At 47.6% G+C, this 26,224-nt stretch overlaps 1 protein-coding gene across 2 annotated transcripts; it reads left to right on the top strand.

The window, feature by feature from the left end:
- The first annotated feature begins 1,734 nt into the window (after positions 1 to 1,734).
- Positions 1,735 to 25,740, top strand: DET1 (DET1 partner of COP1 E3 ubiquitin ligase). Of its 2 annotated transcripts, none has more exons than XM_060260170.1 (5): positions 1,735 to 1,835; positions 4,539 to 5,335; positions 14,529 to 14,719; positions 16,567 to 16,758; positions 25,033 to 25,740. In XM_060260170.1, the coding sequence occupies exons 2-5, from the start codon at positions 4,607 to 4,609 to the stop codon at positions 25,220 to 25,222; spliced, it is 1,302 nt and encodes a 433-aa protein (XP_060116153.1). In that variant the 5' UTR covers positions 1,735 to 1,835; positions 4,539 to 4,606; the 3' UTR covers positions 25,223 to 25,740. The 2 variants fall into 2 exon arrangements, with proteins under 2 accessions (XP_060116153.1, XP_060116152.1); XM_060260169.1 differs by having other exon boundaries at positions 1,736 to 1,835; positions 4,539 to 5,689.
- Positions 25,741 to 26,224: the final 484 nt, after the last annotated feature.

The raw sequence follows: 26,224 nt of genomic DNA, 5'->3' as shown, positions 1-26,224 counted from the left end.
CGAATATAGTGCACTGAGAAACATCCACGGGTGTTGGAACTCATTTGTTATGAGGGCCAGAGCTGACATAAATGAGACCTTGTTGGGCCGAACCATGTCAGGCCAGGCCGTGTGTGTACCTCTCTAAGATTAGGTAGCAGAGATATAAATAGACAAACACAATTGAAGATTAAAAAAAACCCCCTTAAAAATAAAAGTTAAAATAAAACAATAAAATAAAAAAACCCTTAAAATAAAATATGCTTAAAACATTAGCACTTTCTTTGTATCTCTCCCATAGGATCTAGGGAACTGGGCAATGGAAGCTCTGGCTCTTTCCTTCCTTTGCCAATAGAAGGAAGAGAGGCTTGGCTCTGTAGCTCCTGTGCGATTGAGCAAGCCTGACAAAGCAGGTTGGGATGCAGAAGGAAGCAACAGGGAGGGAGAAGGAAGCAGACCACAGCCAGTTGCTCGGGGGCCTGATAGGAGCCCTCCGAGGACCTGATTTGGCCCCCGGCCTGCATGTTTGACACCCCTGCTGTAAACCACTCCAGAACCCAGTTTGGGGTATGTGAAATACAATGACTGTATGTTGGCCGTTGCCTCATGTGTTTGTGTGAAGGTATGGATATGCCAGCATTTATGTTTTAGATTGTTTTCACTGTTAATTGTATGTTTTCCTGTGCTGAAAGGCACCTGGGATGCTGTTTGCAGAAATGTGGGTTAGAAACTGCAGAGAAAACAGCAGTTCTGCAGTGTAGACTGTATGGAATTACATCTCCGCTGAGCAGCCTTCCCTCTTCAAGCTCCATTGACGCCCAAGTCTCCCAACCCAGAGTTGGCAACCCTGTGCTTGTTGACTCATATTGCGTTGTAGGGTTACCATCCTCCAGGTGTTGGTTGGAGTGTAGATCTCCAGATGACAGAGATAATTCCCTCTGGAGAAAATGGCTGCTTTGGAGGGTGGACTTAATGGCATTATAACCCACAGAGGCACCTCTCCTGCCCAAACCACACCCTCCCTCCCAAACCTCCAGGAATTTCCCTACCCAGAGTTGGCAACTCCATAAACTGGGGTGGCCACTGTGGTCCTGATACTCCTTTAGGAGTAAGGGTTGGAATGAGGCCTTTTTGGGAGGGGCAGAGGGGGTTGCTGCAATGGTCATGGTCTGCTGAGGGGGGGAGAAGAGAAGAGGGGGATAAGACGTTGTCATGCTGCTTAAGGTTGTCATGGCATCCTGCTAGGCAGCGACTGTCATGGCAAGGCATCCAACTGGTGAGAGTGGTTGGCATGGCAACCCCAAGGGGATTGGCATATTGCCCTCCCCCCTCCAGAAGAGACCCCATGGAGTCTGCCATAGGGGGTCTTCTCTGGAGGCGGCCAGTCTCTGCGAAGGCAGCGCGAACTGCAGGGAAGGCTGCTTCTATTGGGGTATCCTTCCTGCCCAGCGGCAGTTGCTAAGGCTTCCTTGAGGACGGGATGAAAGCAACCCTTTCGGTTGCCACGCGCAGCTCTTCTAAGGAGGTGGTTGCCATGGCGCCATCTTAGGCTAGGATGCGGTTGCTATGGCAGCCACGCGCGGGGCAGGGGCTAGAGAAGGGGCGAGTTCCACCCCTTTCCGGAGGAGCGTCCTCCGGCCACGAGGGGCCGCTGCGAAGAGCTGAAAGGCGGCGTGGGGGAGAACAGCCGCGCGATGGACGCTCTGTCCTTCCTCGAAGTTCTCTATAATAAACCACAGCATTTCCGGCTTGGGGCGGGTACGCTGCTGCTGCCGGCTTCACCGGTAGGCTGTTCGGACTCGTTGGTCGCGCTCTACCTCCCTCGGCGGAAAGATGGCGGCGGTTGTTGCCGCTGAGTGAGTCAGGGAGGGGAGCCAGAGGCGATGCGGGCGCCTGCTTTGTCCCTCGGGGGTGGGAATCGGGGTCTGCGTGTGGGGAAAGGATCTGTTCCTGCGTGCTGGGATGCCATTGCCTGCGGGGCCCCGAAATCACTCAAGATTCTGGCATGAGGCAGTTGTCTCAGACCCATCCGCCACCAGCCAGTGTAGTGTAGAGAAGCCATTCCCAGCCTGGGTTTTGTCTGCCATAATCCCTCAATACTTGTGTGAACCCCACAAAACTCATGATGGGCTTGGAAGGGGCTGCCTGCTGCATTTCTGCATGATGCAGTGTTCTGAGATGGCTTACCTTCCACTCAGGGGCAATCAAGGAAGCGGGTAGGCTGCTTCCCGCCCCTCTTCGGCTTCTATATACAGGGTGATGGGGGCAGTCCAGGACACATGTAGAAATGCACTGAGTATCCTTTCTGCCCCAAAGAGATTGCTTTTTGTATTATTTCCAGTAGTGAGGGGCAGGGTTGCATTTCTCAGACTTTATGATCTGAAAAAGTTCAGGCTTTATGGTGGAGAGAGCAAAAATTTAGCTCTGTCTCTTGAAGTGGTGCCATCTCTGTTAAGCAGGTTATTTACAGATATGGCCGCCCATAGAAGAATCTGTCTGGTGCCTTTCTGCGTGTTTCACTGTCCCGGATTGTTTTTGTCCTGGCAGCCTTTTTGCGTTAAATGTTGATGTGTGGTAGTTGGGGCTCATCCATTGCTCACGTTATGCCTCTTTTCTGATCAGAGGCATAACCTGAAAAAATGACTTGTGTGGAAATGGCAACCTCAAGGGGATTGGCGTATCGCCCTCCCCCCTCTAGAAGAGACCCTGTGGAGTCCGCCATAGAGGGTCTCCTCTGGAGGTTACTCTGTGGACAATTCTCTTATCATTAAACTTTTCAGATCTTTTAAAACTTAACTGGTTTTAATTAAGAAAAAAACAGTTGTCTGTCCATTTCAGTAACCTGGAAGACATTAGGGCAAAGTGATTTGACTTGTTCCAAGGAAGTCTGGGTTCAGTTATCCACATTGTTTTGAAGATCATTAAATGGTGTCATGTAACTCAGTAGCACGCAACCTGACTTTGCTCACAGGATTGTTGCGGAGTTAAAAGTGTACATCTCTTTGTGTGTGGAATGGGCAGGAGGTACTCCTTGAAGGAAGGATGAGATTTTTTTCTGTGGCAGATACTTTACACATCAGTCACATATTTCAGTGACAGATTAATTAGTTCTTTGTACCCTCCACAACGGCTTGAACTTTGGCATTGTCCCCAGACTTGGCGCTTTCATGTCTGGCAGCAATAAAATGTTTGTTATTAAAGCCTGCTTCTTAGCACATTTGTGTGCAAATTGTATCTTGCTTTCCTAATGTCTGTAGCATAACTGTGGGCTTTCCCTTTCACAATACACATACCACTAGGAGGAAGTTTTTGTTAACTCACTGTTCTCTGGTCTTCCCTTTTCTTCCTCAAATTTTTGAAATTGTGCAGCTGGGTTTATGCATTGACCTTTGTGACTTTTTCCAAACGAACACTACCATGTCAGATTTCGTGTGAATGTAATGTTACAGCTCATTAGACTGAGCTTTTTTTTGGGGGGGGGGGATATTCATATATATAAATATATATTTAAAAATAAGCTTCGTAAAACCCAATTAATGTTGTGGATTTTAATTCGTTGAACAGAGCTCAGAAACCTTAACCATATGGTGTGTAAAAGCACAGCCAGTGATTGCTTGTCAAGTGCTCAGCGTATATCAGTTTGCTGTCCAGCTGCAACCAACTTATGGTGATCTTCAGCAAGCGGCTTCCAAGGAAGGTGAGAAGCAGAGGTGGTTTGCCATTGGCTTCTTTGGTTGTCTCCCATCCAAGTACTGACCCTGTGTAGCTTCTCAGATCTGATAAGATCAGGCTATACCATGCCATTCAAATCCTCAGGTGTTCAGTACAGAGCACTTCATCCACAGAGTGTGTGATGTATTGGTTAGAGTGTTTTACTAGGAATGGAGAGACCCCTTCTTTTCATGAAACTTCATTGAGTGACCTGGACGTAGTCTCTCATTCTAATCTATCAAAGAGTTGTCATAAGGATAAAATGGAGAATGGGAGAATAATGTATGTTGACCTGAACTCATTGGGAAACAGGTGCCATAAAAATGCACAAAATAATAGGAGTCCTTTGGCACCTTAAAGATAAGAGATTAACAACATAAACTACCATGACTCTTACTACTGTTTGCCAGGATGGAGTTGGTTTTACAGTTAGCCCCATGGTGCAGAGTGGTAAAGCTGCAGTACTGCAGTCTTAAACTCTGCTCACCTGAGTTTGATTCTGGCGGAAGCTGGGTTCAGGTAGCCAGCTCAAGGTTGACTCAGCCTTCCATTCTTCCGAGGTCAGTCAAATGAGTACCCAGCTTGCTGGGGGGAAAGTGCAGATGACTGGGGAAGGCAATGGCATGAAAACGTGCCATGAAAGGGCATGAAAAAGTCTGCCATGAAAACGTTCTGAAAGCAGCATCCCCCCAGAGTCGGAAACAACTGGTGCTTGTACAGGGAACTACCTTTACCTTTTTACACTTTGAGTAGTGATAGAATGGGTGTATATATGAATGTAGGGTTTGACCCTTCTTCCTCATGACTACTTTTTCCTGCAACTGCAATTTTGTGATTTTCTTTGACAGCATGACCTGCCTCAGAGCCATTTCAGATTCTTCTCATCTGGGGTTTTTCTTCACTTGAAGACGGTGGCATGGATCATGAAGCCCCAACCATCAGACCTCGTCGGATCCAGAACCAGAATGTCATCTACCGCTTGGAACGGCGAAGGATCACGTCTGGCAAGATGGGGACACACTGGCACCAGGTCCGCGTCTTCCACCAAAACGTCTTCCCCAACTTCACAGTGGTGAATGTTGAAAAGCCACCCTGCTTCCTGCGCAAGTTTTCCCCTGATGGAAGGTACTTCATAGCTTTCTCCTCGGATCAGACTTCCTTGGAAATCTATGAATATCAAGGGTGTCAGGCAGCAGAGGACCTCCTCAAGGGCTATGAAGGGGAGATCTTGGCAAATGGCAATGACCAGCGGTCCATTAACATCCGTGGGCGGCTCTTTGAGCGCTTCTTTGTCCTTCTCCATATCACCAATGTGGCTTCCAACGGCGAGCACTTGAACCGTGAGTGCAGCTTGTTCACAGATGACTGTCGCTATGTCATTGTTGGCTCTGCTGCCTACCTGCCAGAGGAGCCCCACCCTCCCTTCTTTGAGGTTTACCGCAACAGCGAATCAGTGACTCCTAATCCCAGGTCCCCTTTAGAAGATTACTCTTTGCACATCATAGACCTCCACACAGGCAAGCTGTGTGACACCAGGACGTTCAAATGTGACAAAGTCATCTTGTCCCACAACCAAGGGCTCTACTTGTATAAGAATATCCTGGCCATTCTGTCTGTACAGCAGCAAACCATCCATGTTTTTCAGGTGACGCCAGAGGGCACCTTCATTGACGTACGGACAATCGGTCGCTTCTGCTACGAGGATGACCTCCTCACGCTGTCAGCAGTCTATCCAGAAGTCCAGCGGGACTCTCAGACAGGCATGGCGAACCCATACAAAGAGCCATTCATCAATTCTTTGAAACACAGATTGCTGGTCTACTTGTGGCGAAGGGCAGAGCAAGATGGGAGCACGATGGCAAAAAGGAGGTTCTTTCAGTATTTTGACCAGCTGAGGCAGCTGCGGATGTGGAAGATGCAGCTGTTAGATGAAAACCACCTCTTTATCAAATACACCAGTGAAGATGTGGTCACATTGCGGGTGACAGACCCTTCACAGGTACAGGTCTGTCCTCGGTGGGATTGGCTGGATGTGAAGTCTGCCTTAAACCATGCTTCTAGCCCAGGGGTAGGGAACGTTGGCTCTCCAGATGTTTTTTTGCCCACAACTCCCATCAGCCCCATCCATTGTGTTCTGGTCGAGAGAAAGAGATTGAGTTTCTTGATGCTCTCAATGACTGTGCTATGGAGCAGATGGTCTCAGAACCTACCAGGGGTGGGGCGTTCCTGGATTTGGTCCTAAGTAATGCCCAAGACTTGGTGAGAGATGTAAAAGTGATTGCGCCACTTGGGAGCAGTGACCATAATGTTATTGATTTCACCGTTTGTATAAATAGGGAGTTGTCCAAAAAGACCGCCACAACCACGTTTAAAAGGGGTAAATACACTGAGATGAGGAGGCATGTGAGGAGGAAACTGAAAGGAAAGGTACATACGGTCAAAACCCTTGGGGAAGCTTGGATGCTATTTAAAACTATAATCCTAGAAGCTCAGATAAAATACATACCACAAGTTAGGAAAGGCACAAACAGGCATAAGAAAAGGCCTGCGTGGTTAACAAACAAAGTAATGGAAGCTGTAAAAGGTAAGAAGGACTCCTTTAAGCGGTGGAAAACCAGTCCAAGTGAGATTAGTAAAAGGGAACACAGACTGTGGCAAATCAAATGCAAGACTGTGATCAGGCAGGCAAAAAGGGACTATGAGGAGCATATTGCAAAAAACATAAAGACCAACAATAAAACTTTCTTCAAATATATTAGAAGTAGGAAACCAGCCAGAGAGGCAGTGGGGCCCTTGGATGACCATGGGGTAAAAGGATTATTGAAGGAGGATAGGGAAATGGCTGAGAAGCTAAATGAATTTTTTGCCTCCGTCTTCACTGTGGAAGATGAGAACTTTTTGCCCGCCCCAGAACCACTAATTTTGGAAGGGGTATTGAAAGACCTGAGTCAGATTGAGGTGACAAAAGAGGAGGTCCTACAACTGATAGGCAAATTAAAAACTAATAAGTCACCGGGTCCGGATGGCATACATCCGAGAGTTCTGAAAGAACTCAAAGTCAAACTTATGGATCTTCTAACAAAAATCTGTAATCTTTCATTGAAATCTGCCTCCGTTCCTGAGGACTGGAAGGTAGCAAATGTCACCCCCATCTTTAAAAAAGGTTCCAGAGGAGACCCGGGAAATTACAGGCCAGTCAGTCTGACTTCAATACCGGGAAAGTTGGTAGAAACCATTATCAAGGACAGAATGAGTAGGCACATTGATGAACACGGGTTATTGAGGAAGACTCAGCATGGGTTCTGCAAGGGAAGATCTTGCCTCACTAACCTGTTACATTTCTTTGAGGGGGTGAACAAACATGTGGACAAAGGAGACCCAATAGATGTTGTTTACCTTGACTTCCAGAAAGCTTTTGATAAAGTTCCTCATCAAAGGCTCCTTAGAAAGCTTGAGAATCATGGAGTAAAAGGACAGGTCCTCTTGTGGATCAAAAACTGGCTGAGTAATAGGAAGCAGAGAGTGAGTATAAATGGGCAGTCTTCGCAGTGGAGGACGGTAAGCAGTGGGGTGCCGCAGGGCTTGGTACTGGGTCCCATGCTCTTTAACTTGTTCATAAATGATTTAGAGTTGGGAGTGAACAGTGAAGTGGCCAAGTTTGCGGATGACACTAAATTGTTCAGGGTGGTGAGAACCAGAGAGGATTGTGAGGAACTCCAAAGGGATCTGTTGAGGCTGGGTGAGTGGGCGTCAACGTGGCAGATGCGGTTCAATGTGGCCAAGTGCAAAGTAATGCACATTGGGGCCAAGAATCCCAGCTACAAATACAAGTTGATGGTGTGTGAACTGGCAGAGACTGACCAAGAGAGAGATCTTGGGGTCGTGGTAGATAACTCACTGAAAATGTCAAGACCGTGTGCGTTTGCAATAAAAAAGGCCAACGCTATGCTGGGAATTATTAGGAAGGGAATTGAAAACAAATCAGCCAGTATCATAATGCCCCTGTATAAATCGATGGTGCGGTCTCATTTGGAGTACTGTGTGCAGTTCTGGTCGCCGCACCTCAAAAAGGATATTATAGCATTGGAGAAAGTCCAGAGAAGGGCAACTAGAATGATTAAAGGGCTGGAGCACTTTCCCTATGAAGAAAGGTTGAAACGCTTGGGACTCTTTAGCTTGGAGAAACGTCGACTGCGGGGTGACATGATAGAGGTTTACAAGATAATGCATGGGATGGAGAAAGTAGAGAAAGAAGTACTTTTCTCCCTTTCTCACAATACAAGAACTCGTGGGCATTCGATGAAATTGCTGAGCAGACAGGTTAAAACAGATAAAAGGAAGTACTTCTTCACCCAAAGGGTGATTAACATGTGGAATTCACTGCCACAGGAGGTGGTGGCGGCCACAAGTATAGCCACCTTCAAGAAGGGTTTAGATAAAAATATGGAGCACAGGTCCATCAGTGGCTATTAGCCACAGTGTATGTGTGTATATAAAATTTTTTGCCACTGTGTGACACAGAGTGTTGGACTTGATGGGCCGTTGGCCTGATCCAACATGGCTTCTCTTATGTTCTTATGTTCTTATTGGCCATGCTGGCTGGGGCTGATGGGAGTTGTAGGCAAAAAAAACATCTGGAGAGCCAATGTTCCCTACCCCTGTTCTAGCCCATAGGCTGCTCTGCCTTTTATTGTGTAAAAAAGGACATAACTTTATTTAGGAAAACATTTACAGCCCTCACTTCCCCAGTCCACTTGCAAGGACTCAAGACAACTTATTGCATGGCAGTAAGAGCGTCGCTGGATCAGACTGAGGATCAGTTTTGGTCCAGCAGCCTGCATTCCCACAATGGCCAGACAGGTGATTCCAGAAAGCCCACCGTCTTGAATGCAACCAGTAGCTTTCCTGTGTTGTCTGTCCCTCAAGGCTGCACTGCTTCTGAACATGGATGTGTCATTTAGTTTATCATAGCTATTAGCTTTCGGTAGATGTTTATTCCATTGTTGTCGCTGTGTCTTCTGACTGGGAATTCCATAGGTTAGTAATTCTGCGTATGCTCCAATCCATCTCACTGGGCGATCCAGAATACTGGTATGGCAAGAGAGGGGTAACGACTGCAAACCTTTGCACCGTTTGTGATTTCAGGAATTCGTATTATGCCCCTCTGCAAACTTTTAAAAGAGTCCAAACGCTCTAATTTATCTGCTTAGGTGTTTCCATGTTCTTATTAGGGTTTTATGTAACTAGTTGTTTTACATCGGTCCTCACATGAGAATCCTTTCTATGTGTTTAATATTGACTGATCTGTCTCTCCCTTGTAACTGAGGAATTTAAGGGATTTGGTGGTGATGAAGGGGAATAAACCTCCGGCCAGGAGTGTCTCGAGTTACCATAATGCTGCAGAAAGGTGAGGGCAAGCACCCTGCTCTCTGGCCTGGTCTGCTGCAATCTGAGAGGGGCAGAATGACCAAAAGGGACTATGGGATGATGGAAGCAGTGGCAGGCTGAGGGGAGAACTGGCCATGAGATGAAAAGTGGGAGTGTCTGAGAAAGGAAGGCTAGGAGTGGAATGCAGGAATGGGGTGAGTCTGAGGGGATGGCAAACAGGATGGGGTAGCAGGCCATGGCTCTTCTGCCATGGTGAAGCATCCACTTGGCATGCAGAAGGTCCCAGGTTCGGTCCTCAGCATCTCCAGCCAGCAGGAGGTGACATGAAAGACCTGTGCCTCAGGCCTAGAAGAGCTGCTACCTGTCAGAGAAGATGATACTGACTTCAGTAGACCAAAGGTCTGTCTCTGTAGAAGGCAGCAGCCGGCGTTCTTGTGCCATTGAGATCTCACACAGGGCTGGGAGTTGCAGAGAGTGAGGAAGGAGGGAAGTTCTTGGACAGGTTTTGGATAACAAAGCCAGTTCTTTGACTACCAGTTTTGAGTGCATCTTATCTACCCAGACCATTGATGTCAGCCTAGGGTCTGGTCCCAGTCTCCTGCTCTGCAGTATGCTTAATGTGGTCCCTGCTCCTAACCTGTGTATGGAACTCACGTTGAACCAGTCTGGATATTTGAAATAACAACGCAGTTGTTACCGGTTTGCAGTGCAGCAGATTATTTCCCCTTCTGTCGTTTCTCTGCTTCTCCGAGCTGTGTCGTTCGCTTTGCACGTGATCTTGCCTGTGGCCTTGGAGCCTTGCTCTTGCGTGTTTTCTTCTTGCCACCTGCTGCAGCTTTTTTTTTTTTTTAAAGGATTTATTTAGTGATATGCCCCCAGTTGCTCAATAGGCATCTGCTATAGAAATGTACACCCTTCAGCCTTCCAAAGCGATCCTGTGCTGGCCAGCAGGGCTCCTGACAGAGGCTGCGTGTGTCACCAAAGCAGGGGTCGAGGCAGCAGATGTTCCCCAAAGGAGCAGGACGTTTCTCTGGTCTGAAAGGCAGGAACCCCATATTGCATCAGCTCGCAGGGGAAGCTGATGGCAGAATCCCTGAGCCTCCCTCCCTCCATACTCCCAAGAGGCTGGGAAGGTTGTGTGGCCCTGGTACCAGTTGGGAAAAAGAGCCCCCACTTCTTTCCTGAAGAAAAGAGGCACATGTTCTCCCACTGCTGGCTTGGACTCTTTTGATGAGTTTGTAATTATATGTTTTAAAAAAATTGTTCTGGGGTTTTACTGGCAGAAGAATTGTTAAGTGGCAAGACTTCACCACTCCCTCGGTTTAAAAAATAAATACAACCAGCCTGGCCAGCAGTGAAGAACTGCCTCCTCCTTCATCTGTGGCAAGAAATTCTTCCCTGTTCTTTTGATGTTTCTGGAGACTTTTTCTTACTTGGGAGGGTAAGGAGTAAACCCCTGAGGTTTCTGCAATGTTCCCTCTAAGCTGCAGAGACTTGTGAGCAAAAATCCTACTTTGTGAGCTACTGGCATTAAAATTGTGAGCTGTTGCATAAATTAGTGTGCTCTGGAGTTATCCTTCCTGATCTAAGACAAAAATATGTGAGCTGGAAGCTAAAAATCTGTGAGCTAGCTCACACTAACTCAGCTTACAGGGAACACTGTTCCCCTGTCTCTTGGTACAGTTGCAAGGAAAGAGACCCTGGGGGTCTTGAACTGACAGCTTCTCCGCCCCCTTCCCTGGAGAGGCCTTGTTGCATGCCTCACATTTTTTTTAAACTCACAATATTGAGCAATAAGTCAATAGTGTTACTTGGCGATCATTGCCAGAAATCCAGATTTCTTTCCCCAGCTAATATAACTACTGTGACAGGGAGTGTGGTCTGGAATGTAGTTGAGAGAGCATTGCAGGTTCCTGTTGGATAGTGACAGTGTGGTTACTTGTGTCATGGACGTATGCACCTCCTTGAATGCTGATGCTTAACCTGGGCACCAAGAAAGCCTCACTACATTTCAAGGATTTTATTCCTCAACTTTAGTGATGATTGAAGTGGCAGGGAGGAATGAGAAAAAAAGAAGCGAGGATTTAGGAGTGTGGGGGCAACAGACTATGAAGTGGTGGAGTCCCCCTCCCATGAATACTGTGTGCGTTTCTCCCCTTTTGCTGCATTTGATTGGAAGGTCCTTGAATCCCAGGGACCAGGCATTCATACATCTAATAATAATCGTGGTGATATCTGTGGATATTGAAAACCAGAATTTGGAGCTATGAATAGAAGAGAGATCTTTCTACAAACCTGGAAAGCTCTAGTTTTGTAGATGATTTGGAAATCTTAAAAAATACATTGGGAGGGTTAATCCTCCCAAAATAATAGAAGTGGTGTCTGTAGGTTTAAGAAATAGATGTCCTCTGGTCATTGCTAGGCAACCATAACAGTATTTCCAGCCTTCAGGCCTTGGTTTCTGTGAGTAATAGTCAGGATGAGGGGGTTGTTTTGATGTTTTAGGGAGAACTCATTGAGAGCAGTCCTAGCAGTGACAACTGGGCAACTTGCTGTTGCTTGACTAATACAATTTACCCAGGCCCTGCTGTTCAACAGCAGGTTGGAAGCCCCACTGTGCCATAAATGCCCACCGGGTGATTTTGGGCTAGTCATACGTTCTCAGCCTAACCTCCCCAATAGGATCATTGCGAGGGTAAAATGGAGGCGAGAATTGTGAGCCACTTTGGGTCCCCATTTTGGAGAATGGCAGGGTGTAAGTGAAGCAAATGAATCATAAACATAGCCGAAGATAACAGACAGATAAAAGGTTGGTGGGAAGGAGAAAAAGAAGCAGGGAAAGCTGAAAATATAGGGGTTGCTAGAGTAAAAGTAAGTAGTTTGGGGAGCGTAATGCAAGGCAAGTGAGGTGACCTTTGCAGTTACTTAACTCAGAGGTGTTAAACTCATTTGTAACAAGGGCTGGATGCGATATAAATGTCAAGTTGTATGGCCAGGCCATGTGTGCCATAAAATGTAATGCCAGGTACTGGAGATATAAACTTTGTAAATGAAAAGGTAAACTCAACTTAGCATATTATTTTTTAATTCAAAAGCGATTGATTCCTAGGAGTGAGAACAATTGATTTACAAAAGCCCCAGCAAATGTACTTAATCATATGCAAGGCTATTTCCTCCCGCAAGGGATACATGACTCAGGAGGAGGGGGTGGGGTCTGAACCTGGCTCTCCCAGATTCCCCGCCCTGCATCTCTCTTCTTTCCTGTTTTCAATAGAAGCGGTGGCTCCGAGGGGAAGGAGAGTCTATTTCCAAAACCTCCAAGGGGTGCATTTTGTCCTCCCACAACCCCTCTTCTTTCATGGGCTGACAACAAGGGAGGAGAAGGGAGGTCACCATCTTCCATCCTCCCTGACACTCATTCTGCCTCCCAGCTCTGTGGTTGTTCAGGCATGCGGTGTGACCCTTTCCCCTTCATTCCTCCACTCACTTCCAAGGCTGGGATGTCTTTCCCCTCAGAGCGGCTCACGCAAGACAGCCCAGTCGCCTCCTGATCCATGCACTGGTCCTCCTCCTCTCTCCCCTGCTAGCCCGGTCCCTTCGTCAGCAAACCACCGCTCCACACACCTGCTCTCGCCAGCCCCCCTCACAATCACTGTTTGAAAAAAAATGCAATGATGGCTGGTGCAGCAGTGGCAAGTGCTGACCGTTTAGCTCTGACCCCCCCCCGTGCCCCCCATGCAGTGGCTTCACCAATCCTTGCTGAACTGTGGCCAGAGGAGGTGGGAGCGGAAAAAATCCACCACACCCCCTCTTTCTCCTCCTTTGCTGCCATTCCCCTGCACTATTTTACCTCCGTCTCACTGACCTGCCCCCTAACCATTTCCTTTCTATTTCTTGACAACTTCAAGCACACACCTCACCAGGTGCATCCGCTCCCCCCTGCCCCGAGCAGCCTTCTGCCTTCCCTCGCACCAGTTGCTTGTGGGCCAGAAAAGAGCCCTGGATGGATGGATTCTGGCCCCTGGGCCTTACATGTGACACTCCTGACTTACAGGTTCTCCACTAGGCAGATTGACCTGGTGGTTATTACTGCGCAACTGGGTCATAGTTTTCCTGCGTAGAGAGTGCCAGGGAGGAAGCAGAGAAAGCTGAAGGCAGGGGCAGATAAAGATAGATTGGCTGGTCAGTGGGAAGGAGAGAGGGAAGCAGGAAAAGCGGAGAGGCTATGGGGGCTGCCTGGGAAAGGAAAGGGCATTGTGGGGGAGGGTTAAATGAGATGCCCCCTGCAAGTCCTCGCAGGACCCCCTGTTCATTGTCTTAAATGAGAGAGCCAGTTTGGTGTAGTGGTGAAGTGTGCAGACTCTTATCTGGGAGAACCGGGTTTGATTCCCCACTCCTCCACTTGCAGCTGCCATAGCTCTGGCAGAGGTTGTCCTTGAAAAGGCAGCTGCTGTGAGAGTCCTCTCAGCCCCACCCACCTCATAGGGTGTCTGTTGTGGGGGAGGAAGGTAAAGGAGATTGTGAGTCGCTCTGAGACTCTTGGGAGTGGCGGGTGGGATATAAATCCAATATCTTCTTCTTAAAATTGCCATGCACCTGTGTCCTGAACAGTAGTTTTAAAAAATGGCACTCGTGGACCAGAAACTTTCTTTTTAAAATGAAAGCTGGGATTCTCCAGATACAGCCTCAAACACTGAGCCTTTAGAGGTGCAAAAAGTACCCCAAGCTTTGGTTGTTTGTAACCAGGGAAAGATTGCTTCACATGTCCCCAGCTGACTGATTGCAAAGCTAAGCTGCAGCTTTTGGAAATTCTTGGATAAGAACGTCAGTAATTCAAAAGAAATAGTTAATGGTGCTCAGCCTTTCATTTCCCCAGCAGCGGGGGACCCTGAAGGGGACGGCGTTTGCAAGCAGCCACTGAGCACAATGCGCTTTACAAGGCTCATCTCGGCATGCTCGAAATATTAAGGCAGGAAAAAGAAAACAGCAACCCCTCCCCACCCTCAGTAAAACCGACCAACTCTCACCTCTCTGCATATACGGTTGGGGGAAATAATTTGTTTCCTGGTTAAAATCGTTTCCCAGCAGGTACTAAAATTAAATCTGCCGCTCTGGGAGAAAGGGGGAAAAACATTTCATGTTTGGCAAAGGAAGTAAGCAGGGACGCTGATGTGTCTGGATTCAGATATAAACAATCCTCCCCTCCCCCCTAAAAAAAAGCATTGGGAGGAATTTCACATTGCTTTGTAAAATAATTTGACAACAGTTAATGGGGTGCCCGTAGAGGTGGCTGAAAACACAATAAAGTGGCCTGTAAAATGCTGGATCCTCCTGGGCCAGCCGCAAAACTGCCGTTTCTCCGCTTTAATTTTTGGTGGCAGGAGTTGTTGAGCTGCGTCTTTCTTCGGAGCTCAGCTGGACGACTCTAATTCTCCTTCTCCCCCTCCCAGCCTTCCTTCTTCGTCGTGTACAACATGGTGACCACTGAGGTGATCGCTGTTTTTGAGAACACTTCAGATGAGCTGCTGGAACTCTTTGAGAACTTTTGTGACCTCTTCCGAAACGCCACCCTGCACAGCGAGGCAGTTCAGTTCCCCTGCTCGGCCTCCAGCAACAATTTTGCCAGGCAGATCCAACGCCGGTGAGCCCTGGGGCTTGCGGGTGGTTGTTCAGCTTCTTGGCAAGTGTACTGAATCTGGAGGGATTTGGCTGGCTCCAGTTCAAATACTCTGTTTTAACTGATTATTTTTGCTTTTGACAGAGCTTGCAGGGTTGTTTAAGGGGAAAAAGTTTAAAATATATTTTCCTTCCTTTCTGCAAAGGTGGATTGCAACTAGTACAAACGGCTTTAAAGAGATTGGGTGAATGTGGTCTAGTTGTTGATACCAAACTAAGAATAGGGAGTCCTGTGTTCAAATTCTCCCTGGAGCTTTTTAGATGAGCTTGGGCTCGTCACTCTTCCTTAGCCTAGCCTAACTCATGGACTTGTTATGAGGTTGGGTGGGGGAAGAGAGGCGGGAGAGAACCACATATACCCATCTGAGCTCCTTGGAGGAAGGGTGGGGCAAAAATGTAGGCTCTGAATGCAGTGGCCAGCTTAAATTTCCATAGCATAACAGTGTGCTATTCATAGCATAGTGTGATTCTAAGCAGAGTCTTGTTGAAGGATGTAACTTTGGCAGCAGAGGACAGGACTGGAAATAATGGGTCTAAATTAAGGGTGGGAAGGTGCTGGCTGGATATTAGGAAAAACCTTTTTACAGTAAGAGTCGTTCAGCAGTGGAGTCAGCTGCTGAGGGAGGTGGTGGGCTCCCCCACACTGGCAGACTTTAAGCAGCGGCTGGACAAACACTTGTCAGGGATGCTCTAGGCCAGGGGTGGCCAATGGTAGCTCTCCAGATGTTTTTTTGCCTACAACTCCCATCAGCCCCAGCCAGTATGGCTGGGGCTGATGGGAGTTGTAGGCAAAAACATCTGGAGAGCTACTGTTGGCCACCCCTGCTCTAGGCTGATACTGCATTGAGATTGGAGATTGGACTGGATGGCCCCTCCCAACTCTGATTCTATTTAGGATTAGACTGGCTGCAGCTGTGGTTTGGGTGGTCCTTCCCATTCCCTATTGCACCATTTCAGCCACAAATTTATGATGGCTTTAGGAAGGCCAGACTGCAATATGGGATTAGTCATTCTGGCCTACCTTATGAGGCTGGGTGCAGCAAAGTAATTTGCATGGAAGCATTTCAAATGCTGAAAGCTGTATAAATGTATACATGTGTTATCTAATAAATAGTAAATAAGCAAAGCAGACCAGGTGCAAAAATAAGCAAAGATGTTATTCCACAAAAGTTTGGGATGGTGTCAATGTAGTATGTTAAGGAGAAGGCCAAGCGGATAGTCCCTGGTAGACAGGACATCCCTGCAAAAGTTGGGTGCCACTACAAAGAAAGCCATGACTCAGTTGCTCCTCTGACCAGTTTCTGAAAGTGAGCCTTTCTTCTAGTCATGATCTCTGGAACTGGGCAAGTTGAGATGGGAGAGGGCAGTCCTTCAGGTGATAGTCAGCGGTTATGTGTGGGGGTCCCCGATGTGTGCTGATGGGTGCCAGGGTGCTTGCTGATACCTTGTTTTCAGGAAGTGGGCAAGGCTGGTTAGGGCTTTTGCCCAGCAAGACTTCGGATTGACTATTGGGAATTGGATTAGTTATGTAGATTTTAAAAACGTTGCTTTGCAGCCCTTTTGTTGCTGTGCCTACCATGCCACGTCAGAATTCTAAATGGGCCTGAAGGCTCAAACAGGTTGGGGACCCCTTTCTAGAGTTCAAAGCAGTCCACGTATTTTTTTTCAGCTATCCTTATAAGAGCCCTGCAAGGCGGGTCAATATCACTGTTGTGCACCTTTCTCTCCTGCCTCCTTGGTAAGGCACAGGTGGAGGTGGCTGTATTGTGCTTTGTGCAGTTGCCTCCCTTACATGATCTGTCTCTGTTTCAGGTTTAAAGACACTATCGTGAATGCCAAGTACGGCGGGCACACCGAGGCTGTGCGGCGGCTCCTGGGCCAGCTCCCGATCAGCGCTCAGTCCTACAGCGGCAGCCCTTACCTTGATCTCTCCCTCTTCAGTTATGACGACAAGTGGGTTTCAGTCATGGAGCGCCCCAAGACTTGTGGTGACCATCCAATTAGGTATGCATCGTGGGTACTTATGCAAATTTAGCTCCATAAGAACATAAGAGAAGCCATGTTGGATCAGGCCAGTGGCCCATCCAGTCCAACACTCTGTGTCACACAGTGGCCAATATATATATATATATATACTCTCTCTCTCTCTCTGTGGCTAATAGCCACTGATGTACCTCTGCTCCATATTTTTATCCAATCCCCTCTTAAAGCTGGCTATGCTTGTAGCCACCACCACCTCCTGTGGCAGTGAATTCCACATGTTAATCACCCTTTGGGTGAAGAAGTACTTCCTTTTATCCGTTTTAACCTGACTGCTCAGCAATTTCATTGAATGCCCACGAGTTCTCGTGAGAAAGGGAGAAAAGTACTTCTTTCTCTACTTTCTCCATCCCATGCATAATCTTGTAAACCTCTCTCATGTCACCCCAACAGTCATTGTTTCTCCAAGCTAAAGAGCCCCAAGCGTTTTAACCTTTCTTCATAGGGAAAGTGTTCCAAACCTTTAATCATTCTAGTTGCCCTTTTCTGCACTTTTTCCAATGCACTTTTTGAGGTGCGGTGACCAGAATTGCACACAGTACTCCAGATGAGACTACACCATCGATTTATACAGGGGCATTATGATACTGGCTGATTTGTTTTCAATTCCCTTCCTAATAATTCTCAGCATGGACACCCCTGGCCTAGATGATGCACAAGCATCAAGTGCTTGGGGAAAATAATGTGACAGTTGTTCAAATGCAGTTGTTCAAATGAAACAAAGGAAGCAAAAGGTTCTCCTCCACCCGGCCCATTTCTCAGCTGCTCTGGAAATCATGATAGCTGAACCTCTCTGTCTGTATCCATTCATTTCTGTCCCTTCCGTCTCCAAGGAGCTCTGCTTAGCACTCTCCACTCTTTCACTTTTGTGGTGGGTTAGGCTGAGAGGGAGAGTGACTGGTCCAGAGTCAACCAATGAATTCCTTGGTGGTGGGGATTTGAATGGGGCTTTCTCCAGTTTTTAGTCCAGCATTATAACCATAGTACTGCCCTGCTCTCTATACCTGATGGCGGGAGCAAAGGAAAGAGGAAAGCTGTGACTGTTATTCCCTGCCTGAAGGTTTCCCAGGGTTTTGGCTGCTGGAAACAGAATGCTGGACGGCATGGGCATTGTCCAGAAGTAGCCAAGCAGCTTATTTTTAATGCAATTAAACCTACTCTTCTAAAAACAGACGCTGTTGATTCTTTCCATCTTCCCAGAGGTGAGATACAAGTTGAAAATCATCAACTTTATTAACATCCAGGGAATTTTTGGGAAATCGTCTTTCGAATTTACCACGGAGTCCATCCTCCTTATGACCTCCAGAGATCTTGGGGAGCATTTGAACAACTGTCACATTATTTTCCCCAAGCACTTGACGCTTGTGCATCATCTAGGCCAGGGATCAAACTCATTTGTTATGAGGGTCGAATCTGACATAAATGAGCCCTTGTTGGACCAGGCTATGTCGGGGTGGGCCGGGCCAGGCCATGTGTGTACCTATTGAAGACTAGGTAGCAGAGATATGAATTTTAAACAGGATACACAAATTTTTTTTTTAAAAAAAAACTTATAACCTGCTTAAAATGTTACCACTCATTGGTCTTAAAGGTGCTTTCTTTATATTTCTCCCATGGGATCCAGGGAACTGGGCAAAGGAAGCTCTGGCTCTTTTCTTCCTTCCCCAGGGGACAGGTGAGGGTGGAGCCTCAGCCAGTAGAAGGAAATGAGGCTTGGCTCAGTAGTTCTGCTGTGCAATTGAGAGAGACTGGAAGAACAAGCTCTGCCTTCCCCCCTTTCCCCAAGGGAGGAGCTTCAGCCAATGGAGAAAATAGAGGTTTTGCTCTGTAGCTCCTGTGCGATTGAACAAGCCTTGCAAGGCAAACTGTTATGCGGAAGGAAGCAAGAGAGAGGGAGAAGGAAGCAGATGACAGCCAGTCACTTGGGGGCCTGATAGAAGCCCTCTGGGGGACCGATTCAGCCCCCGGGTCGCATGTTTGACACCCCTGCCTTAGGTGCTTTTATTTATTAAAATAAATACAATATGCTGCCTTTCTACCCAAATAGAGTCCTCAAGGCACCAAACCTCAAAGCATCGATGGTCACGGAAAATGCCTTCAGGTCCCAGCCAACTTATGGCCAACCCCTCGGGTTTTCAAGGCAAGAGGCCAGCAGAAGTAGCTGCTGTGGACTTCCTTGCTGGTCTCCCATCCAAGTATGAAGCAGGGTGGACCCTGCTGAGCCTCTGAGGCAATCAGGCTAGCCTGGGCTGTCCAGGACAAGGCAAGAGATGTAAGGAGGTGGTTTGCCATTGCCAGCCTCTGCATGGCAACTCTGCACTTCCTGGGTGGTCTCCCGTCTAAGTACTCACCAGGGCCAACCCTGCTTAGCTTCTGAGATCTGACAGGATTGAGCTCGCTTGGGCCAATCCAGGTAAGGGCAGCGGCAATACATTAAAAAAAGATCTATTGAAACATTAAAGTAGCATTTAAAATATATGTGCAGAATGGTTAACGCCTTGAAAACGTATCCTCCCTGTGACTGTATAAGACAGCTTTGTATTGAGTCAGACCACTTGTCCATCTAGCCTAGGACTCTTGCGATTGAAGATGCTGGGAACTTGTCCTGGTTTGTTTTGGTTTTTTGCATGGGAAATATGAGCCCCCACTACTGATCTTTTAAGATTTACAGACCTGTGTCATTTGGATTTGGGGTTTCCCCAAAGTGTTTGCATAGTGTGCATTCAGTATTTCGTTAGCGGTATAGTTCCTTTCAACAGTCTTGTAAGGGAGGTCTTGACAGGCTGGAAAACTGGACTAAAACCAGTAAAATGAATTTTAACCGGGATAAATGTCAAGTTCTGCATTTAGGTAGGAAAAATCCAATGCATGGTTATAGAATGGGGAAGACTTGTCTTAGCAGTAGTATGTGTGAAAAGGATCTAGGTGTCTTAGTGGACCATACACTGAACATGAGTCAACAGTGTGATGTGGTGGCTAAAAAGGCAAATGCAATTTTGGGCTGTATCAACAGAAATATAGTGTCCAGATCACGTGAAGTGATGGTGTCGCTTTACTCTGCTCTGGTAAGACCTCACCTGAAGTATTGTGTTCAGTTTTGGGCACCACATTTTAAGAAGGATATAGACAAGCTGGAATGGGTCCAGAGGAAGGTGACGAAGATGGTGAGGGGTCTGGAGACCAAGTCCTATGAGGAAAGTTTGAAGGAGCTGGGGTTGTTTTGCCTGGAGAGGAGGTGGCTAAGGGGTGATATGATCACCATCCTGTCCTATAGAGGATGGTGTGGAATTGTTTTCTGTGGCCCCAGAAGGCAGGACCAGAATCAACGGGTTGAAATTAAATCAAGAGTTTCTGGCTCAACATTAGGAAGGACTTCCTGACCGTTAGAGCGATTCTTCAGTGGAACAGGCTTTCTCAGGAGGTGGTGGGCTCTCTTTCCTTGGAGGTTTTTAAACAGAGGCTAGATGGCCATCTGACAGCAATGAAGATCCTGTGAATTTAGGGGGAGGTATTTGTGAGTTTCCTGCATTGTGCAGGGGGTTGGACTAGATGACCCTGGAGATCCCTTTCAACTCTATGATTCTATGATTCTGTCTTATTTATTCCTTTATTGCTGAGTTAGTCTAGGGCCTGAGGGAGAAGGCCCACGAGTGAGTTTGTGGTAGAGGCTGCAATCAAGGACTAATTTCCAATTCATTCTCTTGCAGTGCCATCCTAAACAAGAGTTTAGGTCCTTAGAAGTCGCAAGGCCGAACTGGATGCAACCGTTAGAATTGCACTGTTAGCTACTGTGCTACATGAGCCTGGGATTTAAGTGTCCTTCCAAAAATGGAAAACCATGAAATGTGTTGAATGTTCAGAACACTGACTTGTGAGCCATTTGCCAACGATTGCCATCGTGAAACTTCCTTTGCGCCTTAGCTGGTGGATCACCCATAGGCTTAAAATTTTGAGTCATGGTGTAGATCAGAGCCTGTGAACAGCGGGATGGAGCTGAACTGAGAGGGCCACTGGTGCCTTTCTGGTAGTTATGAGGGAAAAGAGTTTTGAAGTGTGCAGCTGGGTGTGGGGATATGCTTCTTGTAAAAGTGCGCCTGGTTTTCTTGAGCAGGAAAGGCAACTGAACACCCAGTGAAATGAAGCTGAGCCAGAGAATTCTGGATGTTTGTTCCCAGAATGTGTTGCAGAAGATGAGAAAATTAGGGTCAGATACGAAGCCTTGCAAGGGGGGGGGCAAACCTAGCTGTTCTGCCATCTGTACAGTCTGTGTTATTGTTTTGACCTTCCTGGTAGCGGCTTGAGAGCGTGGCCACAGTTCTCCCTTCCACCACTATCTTCCCAACAACCCTGCAAGGTAGACCAGGGCAAGGGGCAATGGTTAGTATGTCAGACCAGAATCTGGGAGACCCGGATTCCGATGCTCCCTCAGCTGTGGAATCTTGCTGGGAGATCTTGGGCCAGTCAAACCCCCTCAGCCTAACCTACCTCAGAAGGTTGTTGTGAGGGGAAAACAATGGAGGAGAGGAGAACAACGCAAGCTGCCCTGGGGCCCTCGTTGGGAAGGAAGGCAGACTACAAATGAGGTAAATAAAATTTTAAAAAGAGAGATTGGGAAGGCCAGTATCACCGGTGAGCTTCAAGCCTCAGGATAAGAATGGAGTCTGCCCAGCTGCAGTCCTGTTCTCTGCCCCGGCTTTCTCTCCCAAGGTGCCTGCTGCTTTTACTGGATCGGGAATGCCCCCCCCCTTCCTCCCTGCTTCCTGGGAGGCTGTCAGCATCAGCCTGGCCTTCACATGCCTGTACCTCCCTCCCCCCTGCCCCCCCTGTCATGGTCGCCAGTTGCTCACGGAGGAGCTTTGGGTCCCCCCCTCCTAATCCCTCCTCCCAAGGAGTTCTGTTGCTGTCAGCCTCCGCACAAGGGATTGCTAGCATTTCCTCAGCATAGAGGACGATTATTATTATTATTATTGCTGTTCCTGTAATGTGCCTGCACTGTCGTCCCATGTCACGCTCCCGCTGCCTTTGGTCCCCCCCCTCCCCCAGCCACGCAGTTTTTCTCCTCCTACGCCAGCCGGCAGCTGCTGGATTGGCCCCCCCCCTTCCTTCTTGAGCTTCTAGGCGGAGCAGAACGTCTCTCTGGGGATTCAGAGGCTCCCAAGCCTCCCCCTTGCCTTGGCTTTGGCAGCTGTCCCGCCATAGCCAAGCGTGGCACTTGGGGCCACGGGGAAGGCGAGAGCAACCCCCTCCACCTTGCAAGGAGCCTAAAGCTCAAGCGGTGTGTGTGTGCGTGCGTGTTGAGTGGGGGGGAGACTGGGAAGTTTAAACGAGAATCCTCTTTGGAAGCCTTTTAGAAACAGAAACAATTTGCAGGCAAAGTTTCCATTTTCATAACAACCTGTGGCGGGGCAGGAAAGCAAAAAATCTCCATTTTGCTGTTTTCACTGACACGCACCTTGCATTTCGGCGTCTTAATTTATCCAGGGTGTGTGAGCCCATGGAAATGGCCTCTGATTGCAGAGCACTCTTCGAATAGATTTAAAAATACCTAACGGCGCCCATCTTGGAGATTACAGGGCGCTCTTCTTGAGTACAGCAAATTGCCCTGAATTGGAGTAAGAGGAGCAGACCACAGACCATGTTTTATTTCGACACACACACACAAACCTTACCTCCTCTTTTCTTTCTTCCCCCCCCCCCTCCAAAAGCTTCCCTCTGTGAAGGAGGGGGAACCATTTGGAAAACCAACGATACAGATTGTTGCTCTTCCACTCAGTCCTTGTCCTTTTATTGTCAGGCTGGCGGTGGGGGGGGGGGATTCAGAAGTGTGTGGGGGGGAGAATAATGGTCATCTCGCAAGAACGCAAGGGCTTCAAGCCGGCTGCCTTGTCAAAAGCCCAGAGGGTGTCTGCTGGTTTAAAAGAGCCTTTTCCTTCCTGTTCCACCTGCTGCTGGGAGAAGCTAGGCTGGCAGCTGGAGGGTAGCCCCTGCTGGGAAGTGGCTTGTGGAGGACATTTTGAGTGGAGACCAGGGAGTTAGGCAAGCGTAGCCCTCAAAAGAGGGAATGCGGAAGGGGGGGTATGTTTATTTCCAATTGCACTTATTTACCTGACATTTCCCTCCTGCCTTTCTAATCCTGAACTCTTCCAAGCGATACCCACAGAAGCTTAAAAAAGAAGAGCAGCGTGCCATCAAGTCACATGCGACTTTCGGCGACCTTATCCGTAGGGCACTCCAGGCCGGAGGCAAACAGAGGCAGTTGGCTACTGCTTTCCTCCACACAGCAACCCTCGCCTTCCTTTATGGCCTCCCATCCGAGTACTAATCATGGCCGACCCCGCTTAGCAGCCACGTTCTGAGGCGCTCAGGCTAAGCTGGGCTATTCAGGCTGCTTAACCCATCCGGTAAAAGCAATTGCTAAATGAGAAAAAAAGTAGTCTTTTTAATTTAATTTATTTATAACGGTCATAGACCAGCAAGCAATTCATAAAAGTCCAATTCATAACCAATAAAAGGTGATGTAAATATACAATAATTATTATACACTAAAGTATGATACCACCTAAAATATACATAAAATACAAATACAGACTTTTAAGACGCTGACACTGAAGATGTAAAATTAGTGTTAAAACCAAGGATGAACTAAAAACCCTGTCTAGACCTCTTTGTTTCTTCCCTTAATAAATAAATTATTTATTCACTGCCTAAGCCAGCATTTAAAGCAGTAAAATCATACAAAATTAAAACCGATTGTCCATTAAATCATACATAAAGGCATAAAATACTGTTATAAAACTACAAATATAACAAAACATGGCAGTTACAGCCAACAGATTGGCAAAGGTGTATAGCCATTTCCTGACTGGATCATTAGAGTTTTCTTTATCCTTGTGGCAAGTCGCCAAATTTTGCTAATTTGTATGTAAGGAGTTGCAATTTTTGGCTACTGGTAAAAGGTTTGGCCGTGGAAAATGGAAGTACTTCTCGATGATCATTATGCTGCCAGTTACATACCGGGTTCGCTACAAAGTGCTGGTCATTACCTTTAAAGCCCTTTAAAGCCCTATATGGCCGAGGACCTGCCTACCTGAAGGACCGTCTCTCCCCATACGAGCCCCAAAGAGCACTGAGGTCAGCAGGGAAGAACAAGCTGACTGTCCCTGGGCCAAGGGAGGCAAAATTACAGACCACACGGCCACGGGCTTTCTCCGTGGTAGCCCCCAGCCTGTGGAATCAACTCCCGGAGGAGGTGCGGGCCCTGCGGAACTTAGATCAGTTCCGCAGGGCCTGCAAGACCATCCTCTTTAGGCAGGCTTTCTCAGAATGCTGACAGAGGATGACTGAACGGAGGATCCAGTAAAGCGATTCTTCAATGATTCTTGCCACTATTTAAATATTTAAATATGTAGCAGCGTCCGGAACACCTCTGCTGTCGTTAAACTATAGATTATATATGTTATAGACTATATATGCTGGATTAGTGTTGTTTTAAAAAATTTTTATGCTGTTTTATAATTTTAATGTGTTTTATGTGTTTAATGTGTTTTAATTATTTATTTATATTATGTCCTATTGAATGTTGTTAGCCGCCCTGAGCCTGCCCAGGCGGGAAGGGCGGGATACAAATAAAAATTAATAATAATAATAATAAGCCTCACAATCAAATATGACATGGACTAGAGATTCAATACCAAAAAAAGTAGTTGTTTCGCCCAGCCAAATTCAGTACCTACCCCTATATTAGCAGCAGGAGAGGGGAAAAAATAATAATCCATAATCAAGGTAAACCAAAGAATCTTCAACCTGGAGTGCCCCCTCCCCCTCCCACCCCCGGAAGGCCTTTGCTCGCCTCTGAAGGGGACTATCCCAAGCAGGACCTCTGTGAAGCTGGAGGCAGGTTGTTTGCAGAGCCAGCGGAGGGTCCAGCTCCCAGACCTGCTCAGAGTTCTGTCGGTCAACCTTGCTTGCCTTTTGAATTGCATCTGGCAGCAAATCCTTAAGCAGCAAAGTTCTTTTAATTCTGCCAAATACCATCATGGCGATTGGCACCCGTCAGCAGCCGTGCTGCTGCGTTTTTGCATCAGCGGAAGCTTTCAAGTTGCTCTCAAAGGCGAGCGCCTTGTGAGGTGCCTCGTGGTAGCTTAATCCTGCTTGGCTCTCCATAGCAGGGCAATAACGTAACAGTTCCTGATCCCTTGTGGCTTAAGCATTTAACTTGCCTCTCTCTGTCCTTTGCAGGTTCTATGCCCGAGATTCTGGCCTTCTGAAGTTTGAAATCCAAGCGGGGCTCCTGGGCCGGCCTATCAATCACACTGTCCGGCGACTGGTCGCATTCACCTTCCACCCGTTTGAGCCCTTTGCCATCTCTGTGCAGCGGACTAATGCCGAATATGTTGTAAACTTCCACATGAGGCACAGCTGCACATAATGCAGTTTTCGTCGGTGGCAGCCATGCCTGTTGGCTAAACGTGTTTTGTCACTGACACGCCAAAGCAAGACCGGCCTGTTCTAGAAAACCAAACATCCCTGCTGCCCTTTGAGGAGCTGAAAGCGCCATTGGTCTTCCCCCGCCTACTGTGGTGACTGGTGAACTGCTCCTGCCCTCGGAGGAAGGCTGCTGGGTTGCTTCTTCTGGATCAGCTGAGTGCTGATGAACTCGGAGTCCCGGTGCTGTTTCACTGCCTGACTCACCTTATGCTCTGTTTGGCCTAACTGACTGTTCGGCCTTACGCTTGGTGGACCAGTCCAGCTCCATTCAATTCTTTTGTGGGGAGGGAGGTGTGGTCTGTTGAGCAGAATGCAGCAGAGAAACAGTTTCCCTTTAACCAAACAGTCCAGTCTTTAAAGAGCTGTCCCCAGGCCTGTCGGGCTATTCACCAAATTACCTTTCAAAACCACACATTTTCTTTTCCTGTCCTGACGTAATTATACTGCTGCAGAAATCTGTCCCGGCCGTATGAGGTGGATGCTTCAAAGGGCTGTGGCCGAAGACTGAAGAGTCTTGCCATGCTGACTGGCACAGTTGGGAACAGATGGTTTTGTGGACCTTTGCCGGTAGCCACTGTGTGGGCATGGCCCAGCCTTCCTTGTAACATCCTTAGTCATTGGCAAAGACCAAAATTCAGCATCCCTTCTTTGGCAGCCTCATGTTGACGGAAAGGTTGGCAGAGGTTTCAAATTCACAGCTAGAAGGCAGGGACGATTTACTGTCCCACTGTGGTTTTGCAGTTGAGTGAAGAGGGATGAGTGGTGTGTGCGGGTGACCTTATTCTCCCCCTTCCTCGCTACTGCCACAGAGGGGGCAGATTTTCCTGCCCCTGTGCAACCTCAGCCCAGGTTAAGCACCAGCCCCTTGTGATTGTGGTAGATCATGTTACGGAATGTTACGTGAATCCATCCCTCTGTCCCGTGCAATCTTGCCTCAGGCTGC

The sequence above is a fragment of the Heteronotia binoei genome, chromosome 19 (genome assembly GCF_032191835.1).
Source record: "Heteronotia binoei isolate CCM8104 ecotype False Entrance Well chromosome 19, APGP_CSIRO_Hbin_v1, whole genome shotgun sequence".
Taxonomy (NCBI): domain Eukaryota; kingdom Metazoa; phylum Chordata; class Lepidosauria; order Squamata; family Gekkonidae; genus Heteronotia; species Heteronotia binoei.
The sequence above is the reverse complement of the archived record's forward strand: the minus strand, read 5'-3'. Positions and strand labels throughout refer to the sequence as shown.

Coding starts and splice junctions, on each gene's coding strand:
- DET1 (XM_060260169.1), top strand. CDS start 4,607: ATGGATCATGAAGCCCCAACCATCAGACCTCGTCGGATCCAGAACCAG. Junction 5,690..14,528: donor GGGTGACAGACCCTTCACAG/GTACAGGTCTGT, acceptor TCCCCCTCCCAG/CCTTCCTTCTTCGTCGTGTA. Junction 14,720..16,566: donor GCCAGGCAGATCCAACGCCG/GTGAGCCCTGGG, acceptor TCTCTGTTTCAG/GTTTAAAGACACTATCGTGA.